Consider the following 11,534-nt stretch of genomic DNA (forward strand, 5'->3'; position numbering starts at 1 on the left):
CTCTAGACCTGAGTTAATAATGTTTTAACCTATACCAAAATGTCACCATTATGTCACATTTCTGTTTTGAAAGTATATGATTGTACAGTACTGAGTAGAGAAAGCTGCCTGCAAGGACTGAAGCCAAGTGAGTGTGCAGAAGGCTGCATGTGTGAGGTGACTTCAGGTGAACTCTTACATGAAAGCCATGATCCTGACGTGAAAATTTAGAAAATATCACTGAGGCATTGAACATATTTTTATAATTCTCAACTAAAGGGAAACAAAGGGTGGGACGAGGCAACAGCATGCAGGCACAAGAAGGCACAAGATGCAGATTTCAGTCCCTAGTACTGTTTTAAAGAAGGAAGGAAGGGTCGGGTGAAACTGCTCTATGTTCACCGCGTGTGTGCTTTTATTACTTCTATTGTGTTTGGTAAACACTTGTGCTGACTGTTTAAGTTCAGTGTCTCCTTATATAAATGTTAGTCTGTTTTCTCTTATAGACTTCTCATTTATTGGCCTCTATGTAGTGAGATTAGTGAATAGAATCTTTCAGTCAGTTTCTTGATTATTACGTATTTTAATGCTCTAGAAAATAAAGTAGATGCTTTCTTGAATCATAATTACAGATTTCTATGAAAAGTGAATAAGCCTTTTTATACAATCCAATAAACCTTCATTATGAAATCCTGTTACAGTCCTCATAGAGATCTGCCTGTCTCCTCTCAGTGGGGAACCTAGGTTGGAGCGCGAACGTGTGTGTGTGTGTGTGTGTGTGTGTGTGTGTGTGTGTGTGTGTGTGTGTGTGTGTAACTAGGAAGAGGACCATGAAAGGGTTAAAAAGAGATCTTTAGGCAGGAGGGGATGGATTTGATGACCACATGTGAAAATAGAAGAGGAGCGATTGTGGTGCAAGAAGAGGGATCAGGGCAAGGGGGCAGGAATGAATCTGTGAAGAATTCAGAATGAAGACTGCGAGGATGCCCTACTGAAGCCTATCACTGATTTACACTAGCTTAAATTTTTTATTTAAAAACTAATCAGCAGTCAATTGATAATGTTTAAAACTGACTAATCAAAACAGTAAAACATTTAAAATTATGGAGGGGAAATGTGATGGTTAATTATAAATGTTTGTCTCTAGGGGGTGGACAAAGAGGGCAGTACAAGGGAACTGATTGTGGGTTCTTATTAACCCTCTAGTGGTGGTGAATATACTTTGTTACAATTAAAGAAAATAGGGTTGGAGAAATGGCTTGGTGCCTAAGAACACTTGCAGATCTTGGAGGGGACCTTTGCTCAGTTCCCAGTACCTCCTGGCAGCTCACAGCCATCTGTAACTTCAACACCAGGGGCTCATTGTTTCCCCCTGGCTTCCACAGGCACCAGATACACATACGACACATAGTACTTGCCAGCAAAGCCTACACACATAAACGAAGAATACTTTTAAATTCATAAGTGCTACAGCTTGGTACAAATGAGTTCTACTTACCAAAATGCCACAGCCTTGAAATGCAAAGTGCTAATTTTGCTTAGTAATAAGTAGATCATGTGTTCTGGGATCTACTGGCAGTTGTGTATTTAACTCTTAGATAAACTGCACTAGCTGAATACCATGTTCAGTCATGTTTCTGAAGTCCAAACCTTTCTTTATTTTTCGACATCAAAAAAACAAGACAAAACTTGTATTGTGTGTGGGATAAAGAGTGTGAAATTCTAAGTACAAATGGTACAGTTAATAGATCTGCTATTCCCTGTAGTGCTGGTGACTCAGACATTGTCTTCCCATGCTTCTCCCTGAGTGCAGCCTCAGCTGACCAGGGCTCTCATTAGCTAGAGTCTAAGCCTGAGTACAGCGGGAGCACAGACGATGTTTGTTAAAGGATTTCTGAAACTCAAGACTATTTCATCTTGAATAGTGCACTATTTAGGAAAGGCAAAACCTATGTACCATTTCCCCTTGAGTCTGTTGGTGGGACATCTGAAGTGTCAGCAGCTGATATACTGTTGAGTACTTTGGGAAGAAAACGATGAGAAACATGCTCTGTTTGTTTGTGTTCCTAGGCCTACTACTACTGTGCCATCATAGAAGATGTGATACTGCGCTTTGCTTGGACTATCCAAATCTCTATTACTGCTACAACTTTTAAGCCTCATGTTGGGGACATCATTGCTACTGTCTTTGCCCCTCTTGAGGTTTTCCGGTAAGCAAACTATCGAACTATTTACCAAGGATTCTTTTAAAAAATGCCCAGTGCTAGGCAAGCATGCTGACTCAGCAGGTAAGGCACTTACTACCAAGTCTGATCCTAGACCCCAGATGGTAGAAGGACATTGTCCTTGACCAACACACATGAGCTATGGCATGCAGGTTCACACATATACACAAGTCAATTAAATGCAATAAAAAATTGATTTGGGCATAATTCAAGCACTCAGGAAAGCACACACATCTGTGAGTTCAAGGCCAGCTTGGTTTGCATAAAGAGTTCTAGACCAGCCAGAGATACATAATGAGATTCTGTCTACATCATCATCATCATCAAAAAAGATAGATTTAAAAATAGCAGACATTTAGAAATGAACCAAAACATCTGACATCTGATGCTTTTTCTACTGTGAAAGAGAACCAAGAGGTACAGGATAGAAAGGAAGGTTTCTTAGAGTTTGAGTTCATGGCAGCAATAGCTTGGAGGAGCATGGTAACACAGTATGTGACATTCTCCTCCATCACAGTGGACCAGGAACCAGAAAATGGAGGCCAGAACAAGAGGCAAGTATAAATTTCAAAGGTCCCAAGTAACCTTCTCTGGCCAGGCACCACCTCCTGCAAGTTCCATAGCCCTCAAAGTAATACTGGAAAGACTCAAAACATGAGCCTTTGGAAACATTTCAGATTCAAACCATTGTGATATCTAATGCCTGGAGTCAAAGTTTAAATTATAAGAAAACTGTTTTAAATACTTTTCATAGACCTAAATTGAAAGTGATAGCAAAGAAAAAATGGAGAATACAACTAAAAGCCACTGGCACCATAACCTTAAATGTATGTATCAGAAACATAGAAAGCTTTAAAACTTAGAAAAATAAAACCCAAAAGAAGGAAAGACATAGATTAGATATTACCAGAGTAGAAAGTAAATGTGCAATGGGAAAAGCATAGCAGTTGGTAAAGGGCTTACGCAAGACCAATCAAAGGAAGGGGAAGAAGAGTCCATGCTTGTCACAAGTCCTAAAGGCTGGGGATGTGGCCAGCATGCGCTAAGCCCTGTATCTCACTCCCAGCATAGGTCAGAAGGTCTGGAGTTGGGTTTTTGTTTTTCTAAACTTTTTAGTGATTCTTTGTGATTTTCACATTATGTGCCCAAGTTACACTCATCTCCCTTGTCCCCTCATTTCTGCAAAATAATAAGTGAACACATTATTTTGTTTAGCATAGAAAACATCTTCATTGTGAAAGCTGTTGTATGTTACAGAGTGTCCCGTAGTATATACCCCTCTGTCCTTTCATCTTCACTTGCAAATGTTCACTAGAATAAGTCATTGGTTTGATTTGAGGCTTCTGTGTCACTATCAATATTGGATCCTAACCAGGACTCCAGGTTTTCCTTTTGTTGCCCTGTGTCATGGAGATCCTGCAGTTTTGGATCAATGGAACTTGACACTTGTTTTCATCCACCCCAACAGTTCACAGATGATGTATTTAAGAAGGACAGTCTCAAAGCCCTGGACCTGGGCCTGAATGATGACTGAGCTGGTGAGCCTGCCCACTCTCCCTTATCCACACCACCAGGGCCAGCTCTCCAGCACTGCTCCAGCTAGGCCACCCAATGCTGCCACCTGCAGGAAGCTGAGTAAGCTTTCCTGCTGTTCATGCCCTCAGGGCCAACTCACCCACACTCACCCACACTCAGTCAAGGCGTGAGGGCCCAGCTCTCCTGCTCTCACACCTCAGGGTTGGCTCACCTGTGCCTTTGTCATCAGGGCCAGCTTCTGGGGTTTTTTTTGTTTTTTGTTTTTTGTTTTTTAAGAGACTGTAAGTATCAAGTATCATGAAAGAGACTGTAAGATTAAATAGTCAAATTCCTCAAAACAAAGAACAACAACAAAAAAAAAAAAAAATCCCAGTTTACTGCAATCGACATGGAAAATCTGAGAAATCTATTTCTTTTGAAGACATCATAATTTAAAGCCATATCAAAATACTTTCCATAAAGAAAACTTAAGAGAATTCTTCCAATTAGTTGAAGTCAATTTTTTTTTTTTTAACAAAGCACTTCAGAGGAAAGGGACAGACACAGAAATGCCTCACAGTTTATGTGGCCAGCACGACCTGACATCATCTGAGCCTCCCAGGAGACTCCCAGAAGGATCCTGTGCTGTCACTATGTTGTCTTGTAGCATAGTTGCAGAAATCCTGAACACATCAGCCAATGAATTTGATAGTATCTAAAAAGACTAATACTTGAAAATTTGGCTTCACTCTATGAATTAGGGTTTAATATTTGTCTTAATTACTGTTCTTTTACTGTGAAGAGACACCATGCCAGTGCAACTTATAAAAGGAAGCATCTTACTGGGGTCTTGCTTACAGTTTCAGAGGGCAGTGTATGATCATGGCAGGAAGCATGGCAGTAGGCAATGACAGTGCAGGAAGAATATCTAAGAGCTACATCTTGATCCATAGGCAGCAGGCAGATAAAGCAAGATTGGTTCTGGCCATAGACTTTTGAAACCTAAAGCTCATCCCCAGTGACCCCCTAATCCTTCCTAAACAGTTCCACCAACTAGGAACCAAGCATTCAAATCTGTGAGCCTATGGGAGCCATTCCCATTCAAACTACCAGTGTTCAAAAATCAATTGATGTAATTTAACACAATAATAGAATGAGAGGAAAGGTCCTGTTACATGTGGGAAGGCCCATTGTTAACAATACCTGGTTGGGCAATTAATAACACAGGCTCACTAACATACCCAGAAACAACTCTATTAGGAGATTGGTACATGTGTGAATATTGACAAGACAGTTCTAAAGTAGAGTGTGACTGTGTGTGTGTGTGGGGGGGGGGGTCTTACTAAATTACCCAGCCTAAATTCCTATTTCCTATGCAGCCAAGATTGACCTTGATCCTGCTGCTTCCCTCCCAAGTGCTGGAATTGCAGTTTGGCAGCTCTGTAATATATACAGATACACAAAGGATAGCAAGACTATTCTGAAAGAAACATAAAGTAATATTCTGAGCTGCAGACTGGTCATATAGAAAGAAAAAGGCAGTGCACCATGTCCGGAGAGGTTAGACAAAGGGTGCACTGGAATAGAATGGGGCATCCAGAGACAGACCCGTATGTATCATGACACCACCTGTTGACAAAAGGAGCTCCATAAAGTTAAGAGAGAACATTAAACGTGAGGCAGCTGACTGTCTATATGGAAGAAAAAATGCTGATTCCTGTCACATTCGGTATACACAATCAGTTACAGGTAGATCACAGAGCTAAGTAACTGCTACAAATGTGCCCTCTAGAAGTTGGTAGCGAGCCCTAGAGGTGACATTCAGTGTAGTAATGTATTTTCATGTTTTAGGATAGCAGTTACACAATGTATTTTTATAATCAACCTATATCCTAACCTGCAAACTTTAAGGTATATGCTATACTTCTTTTTAATTGCACAGTTTTAATTGTCTTGTATAATATATATAAATAAATGTAAATGTGCATGTGTATGTGGATACATGTGTATCATCATGCACATGTGGAGGTCAGAGAACAGTTGTGGAAATTGGTTTTCTCCTTCATGTGGGTCCCAGTGACTGCACTCAAGTCCTCCAGCTTGGCAGCACACACCTGCTAAGCCATCCCACTGACCTAGATTTCAGTCTTTTACATAGCCTGAGAGAAATAAGTAAACAGTACCTGTGAGGGTAAAAAAAATCTTTAAAGTTATGTTCTAGGTGTACTGGGGGAAAGCGAAGGTCTCCCTCCCTATAACTCTTCAGCATGAAGATAGCTTACACAATGAGCATATAAAGATAGTTTCAGATAGTTATCTAGTATTCCTGTGAGCTAGGATGGACACCCATGGCCTGAAATAAGATAGGATTGGAAGCCAAGCTAACCTTAAAGACAAAGGAGGCCCCTCGAAAGAGTGTGTTCATTTGATCATGCCATTGATTTCTCTAGATTGTCTGTCTGTCCGTCAGTCAGATCTCCTCCCTTCTTCATTTCCCCAAGTACATAGGTCTAAGACCCAAATCCACTCTGCATCCTTGGCTGTCTCTAATCTCCTTTCTCCCCATTCTTCCTTTCAACTCATGTATCTGGTCCCAATTCTGAAAGTGGGCCATTTTTAAAGATTGTCTTATGTGTCTGTGTGTGTGAGTGAAGCATAGACATGCCATTTGCATTGCCACATGGGGACCAGAGTGAAAGCCTCAGTAGTTACTTCTCTCCTGCTACCTTCTGGGATCTGGGTTCAAACTCGGTTTGTCTCCCTCTACTTTTGTTGGATGCCACCTGTCAGAATCAGTTTCCCCAAGCAGTCTTAAGACAGGGACTCTGGGCTGCTTTTCTTGGCTATCAGGTCTGCAGGGTACCTAACAGCTGATTACTTACTCACTTGTCCCCACTGCTGGAATAAAGGCAGAGACCCACCTGTGTCATCCAGTGCCACTTCCTCATTTTTAATAAGCACTCAATAAATTAATAAACTTGCTGGATAAAGAAAAATTATATTCCAAAATCAACTCTTGTTCCCCCCCCCCACCTGTCCTCCAGTCCTCATTCTGGGTCTTTCTCTTCCATTTTATTTATTGTATGGGTGTGCATCAGGGGGCGGGACAGGGAACACACTCAAATGTCATTCCACAGATACCTTTCTCCTTTATTCCAGAGCCTCTCATTGGCCTGGAAGTTCACCAGGTAGCCTGGGCTAGCTCTAGGGAGCTGCATGTCTCTGCTTCCCATCTTGCCACTGTTGGCATTACAAAAGCACACCATTGTGCCTGGCTTTCCACAGGTGGGCATCAGACTCATCCTCATGCTTATGAGGAAAATGCTTTCCTGACTGAATCATTGTCCCTAGCTGTCTCTTTGATTTTAATAGTCTAGCCTGTAATTGTTTTATTTTGTTTTTTCCTCCTCACTGAGTAGGAACTTGAGCCTCCTGGAGGTTTATCAGTAGTAATATATTCAGATCATAACATAAAAGTACTTACCCTATTTTGTTTAGGCGATTTGTATGGAACTTCTTCCGCCTGGAGAATGAACATCTAAATAACTGTGGTGAATTCCGTGCTGTACGGGACATCTCTGTGGCCCCCCTCAATGCAGATGACCAGACACTACTTGAGCAGATGATGGACCAGGAGGATGGGGTGCGAAACCGCCAAAAGAACCGGTCGTGGAAGTACAACCAGAGCATATCCCTGCGCCGGCCTCGCCTGGCTTCCCAGTATGTAGAGCACTCCTATGTTAGCAGCAGGTAGCATTGGCTAAGAAGCTACTGGACTGGACCAGATGGAGCTGCTGGTATTCAGCTTCCTCTCCAGACAGTTGTAACAAACCATCCATGTGATCATATCTGGAATATCTTCATACGCACATGAGAAATGCCAGTGTATTAAGTAGGAATGTAAAAGGCCATAGGAAAATGTTTGTTGGGAAAGGCCTTACCTGATTCTTGAATGTGACATGTTTGTTGTGCAGATGACCTTTAGGTTAGTTTAGAAATCCTGTCATTTGTGTAACCTTGACCAAATTTTTTAATTTCTCTGTTACCACTCTTCTGTACATTGGGATGTATGTGTAGTTCAAGGGAGATTAAGAAGAGTAAATTCATTATTTGTGAAACTTACCCAGTATCATCACAGAAAGACCCCAGCAAGTAGAAGCTACCTTATTAAATACGTAACCAGGACTCTTATCGGCCATTGCATTGCATTCCTAAAGGTAACAGTAAATGTAAAACATGTGGTGACTGCACTCAGTGTCAAGAGAATAGATAGCAGAGTAGGTTAAGAGATGAAAGACTTAAGATGGATGTCTTTCTGAAGGTAAGGGGGTGTTGAATCAGGTAAAGGCTGTGCCAGTGAAAATGAGGAGTAGAAAGAAATGTGTGTGTTCAGAACAGTAGTGAGAAAATATAACCGAGTGTGCTCATCTAAACTGTCAAAGAGTGGCCAGGCATGGTGGCCCGCACCTGTAAGCCCAGCATTTTGACAGTGGAAGCAGGAAGGTCATAGCTACATAGCAAACTTGAGTCCAGCCTGGTATACACTAGATCCTGTCTCAGAAACAAAGAAACAAAAACTGCAAGCTTCATCTCGTAGGGAAAAAAAAGAAAAAGACAAAACAAAACATATTTGTAGGTTGATGTCAAGGACAGTAGAGAGTGGGCGGGGACAGAGTTTTGGAAAATCGGAAAGAGGAGGAGAAAGCAGAGATTCAGGAGGAGGCAACATGGAAGCAGACATGGATGTTTCTCTCTGTGCATCTCTATATGGATGAGGTTGTTATGATTATTTCTAAGGGTTTCTATGGGTCAGTCTTATCTAGGTGGGCAGTTTATATCTTTGTTAACTGGTTGTAAGCTTATTGTGTAGAGGGATTGCAGATTAAGAATTTAACATATAAACCATTTGATAAGTTATTGATTGTCGAGTCGTGACTTCACCGGGCTGTGGAGGCCAGTGTGTGAAAGCAATGGCTGAGAGGCAGCTGGAGCTAAGTTCCAGCTCTGTTGCCCACACAGGGTGAGGGTACACAGGGCCTGTGGAATGAGATGTGTGTGAGTGAAAACAACACACTGGGGCGGTCATGGACCACCCAGGACAGAAGCGGGGGGGGGGGGGGGGGACGGGGACAGGTGGAGTAGACCAAGCCTGGGTCAAAAGAAGCCAGAGTCTGTGAGTACTTAGAAGTGGTGTGGAGCCACCAAGATAAAGATGCTCCACGGTGCCATGTAGCCTTACGGGAGCTGCCACTAGCATGGGATAAAAAGTTACCACCTTGTTGTTTTTACTGCAACACATATTCTTCCAAAGAGAGCGACACAAAAGGAGATTGTGCTGGCACTGCACAGAGCGGCAGGAGAGAAATGGAAGGCCAGAAGACAGCTTAGAGGCCACTGCCAAGTACAGGACAGCAAAGGCCTAGACTAAAAGGAGCATAGAGGAGATGAGTAGAAGGTGCTATAGCCCAGTGAGCACAGAAGACCAGGGCTGCCAGAGCTTTAGTTAGACAGTGAGGATTTTCTGGAAAGAAACAATAGAGAAGAGAAAAAGCAGAAAACGGGAAACTGAGTCTTAGGCAGAAGGAAAAGTAAAGTAGCAGAAGTCACAGGAGGTCAGTGGGAAGAGCATTGAATCAGCCTGTACTTGTGTCTAGGAAGGCACTGACAGGTAGGTGCAGGAGCAGCGGCTTGGTGAGAGAGCAGTGCTGAGTAGGTGGCTAGCCTCAATGGCAAGCCAGAGCTCCTCACTGTGAAGGTCTCATAGCTACCAGCAGAGGGCAGTGTAAACACGATTTCTGATCTAGAGGGAGGCAGGCTCCTTGGTGATAAGTCTGTTCATTTCAGGTGTTTAAAGGGAAACTAGATGGCAGCCAGAGGAAGGCATTTAGAAGAACAGGTTTATGGTACAAAGAGTGCAGGGAATGTAAAGTGAGATCTGAGTCTCAGCTCTGACATCATGGATTCCTGCAGCCTTTGCACATCTTCAGCCTCCTGAATGTCAGCTTCCCCATCTGTCAAGTGGAAGTAACAGATCTTCTGTCACAGACACTGCCTTCGTCCTGAGGCTCACAAGTTTTGGTTGCCCAATCCCATTTTTATATAATACAGAGATCTCTGCACAGCCTCCTAAATGTTGTGAAATTGACATCAGCGTTACTAACATTTAACTGATGCTCTGGTTATCACTTGGTAGCCAGTGTTCAAACTCAGATTCTTGTTTTGGGTACAGCTCTGTGTGTTGAAGCACAGTCTACTGCTGTTCTACTTGTTCACCACGCAGCAGATAGTTCCTGTGTAACGTGCAGCTTGGTGGTGGGAAGACTAGACACACACCAGACTGCATACTGATCAGTTTATTTCCTCTGATTATTCTAGATCCAAGGCTCGAGATACCAAGGTGTTGATAGAAGACACAGACGACGAAGCTAACACTTGAATTCACTGAGGTCTGAGTAACATCCTTGGTTTCCTTCTCTACAATTCTTTCCTTGACCAACGCAACCTCCAGCACCTTTTTCCAGCTGAGAGCAAGAGAGCACAGAACACGTTCCCGGGCTCTCCGATCGAGTCCTATGGACTCCGAGCAAGCTTCTGTGCTTCTTTCCTCTGGTTTAATCTCCATTTTCTATTTTTAAAACAAACACTTCATTTTGCCAATCAGAAGATGTTTTAAGGAACAAAAACCTAATATCTTACGGATTGTTTACAATCACAAAGATACAGATGCCCATCAGGATGAAGAACGAGCATTGGAAGGAGCCTCTGATGCGCAGCGTGGGATAACAGCATTGCCGGGCCCGGTTTTGACTGTTTAAAACCGGACGCCGGTTTTTAAATTTTCTGTCGGTTTCTATGGAGAGTTTTCCCTTTGCCGTAGCCAGCGCAGAGGCACTGGCAGCACTTGTGGGAAAGTGCAGCTTGGAGCAGCACCTCCTCCACAGAGCTACTTTTAATTCGATGTGACTTTTCTCATCTGGGGAGGGCTTGGGTGGGTGGGGAATATGATGTATTTGTTACATAGTTTCTCATTATTTATGAAGTGAGGCAGGAGGAACTAAGGCTAGCTGGCATTGCTGAGGGTCAAGCCCACATCCCTCTTTCAGGAAACAACTTGTACCAGTTTGATTTTTTCCCCTTCATTTGTTTTCACTGTAAGCCAAAGTTTTATTGCTAAATTTTAAGTTGCTGCTCTGGAGTCCCAAGCATCACTGTCATGACCAGGTGTCCCACTTGCAGGACATTCAGAGCAAAGGTCCTTACCGTTGCTTCTTTAGGAGCAAGTGCAGGATACAGTTACCCATACACCAGTTACAGCAGTGAAGTCTTGCCATGTGCTTCTGCATGTAGAAGTGTAGTTGTTACTGACCAAATGGAACGACAGGCCTACTTCAGACTCCTCACACGTCATCAGACATTTCCCCCTCTGGCCTCATCTACTTCAGCCAGAATTTGATCAAATTAAAAGTCTTTTGTGGGAACTATTTTTGAGCATCTAGAACAAGTCCTTCCTCCTTCATATTGACACAAAAGCTTTTGGTGGCCATTTTTAAGCCCAGCTGTATTAAAAGTTGATGTTGAATTTTATTACCTCCTTCCCGACCTGCTTTTAAATTTGGGGCCTCTGCACCTGGTCATACTTTTAAATTTATATTTCTTAGAAAATTTAAGTTATAAATACCCATCTTTACTAATTTGTCTCAGCCAATTTCCTTGTAAATTCTCTAGAGAAGCCTGAAAACATACAGCACGTGACTTTCTTGAAAAGGGTTGATTTCCAGTTTGGTATGTGTCAGCACTGGGAATATAGATCATTGG

The 11,534-nt window shown here is 42.5% G+C and overlaps 1 protein-coding gene across 1 annotated transcript in view; it reads left to right on the forward strand.

The window, feature by feature from the left end:
• The window catches only part of XPR1 (xenotropic and polytropic retrovirus receptor 1), a 141,703-nt gene extending 131,012 nt beyond the window's left edge, over positions 1–10,691 (forward strand). The window contains exons 13-15 of the mRNA XM_080908461.1: positions 2,050–2,189; positions 7,218–7,439; positions 10,095–10,691. Of these exons, the coding sequence (XP_080764587.1) occupies positions 2,050–2,189; positions 7,218–7,439; positions 10,095–10,155 (423 nt within the window). The 3' untranslated portion in view covers positions 10,156–10,691. The remainder of the gene's footprint in view (positions 1–2,049; positions 2,190–7,217; positions 7,440–10,094) is intronic.
• The last annotated feature ends 843 nt before the right edge of the window (positions 10,692–11,534 follow it).

The sequence above is a fragment of the Micromys minutus genome (assembly GCF_963924665.1).
Source record: "Micromys minutus genome assembly, chromosome: 1".
In the NCBI taxonomy this organism is placed as follows: Eukaryota; Metazoa; Chordata; class Mammalia; order Rodentia; family Muridae; genus Micromys; species Micromys minutus.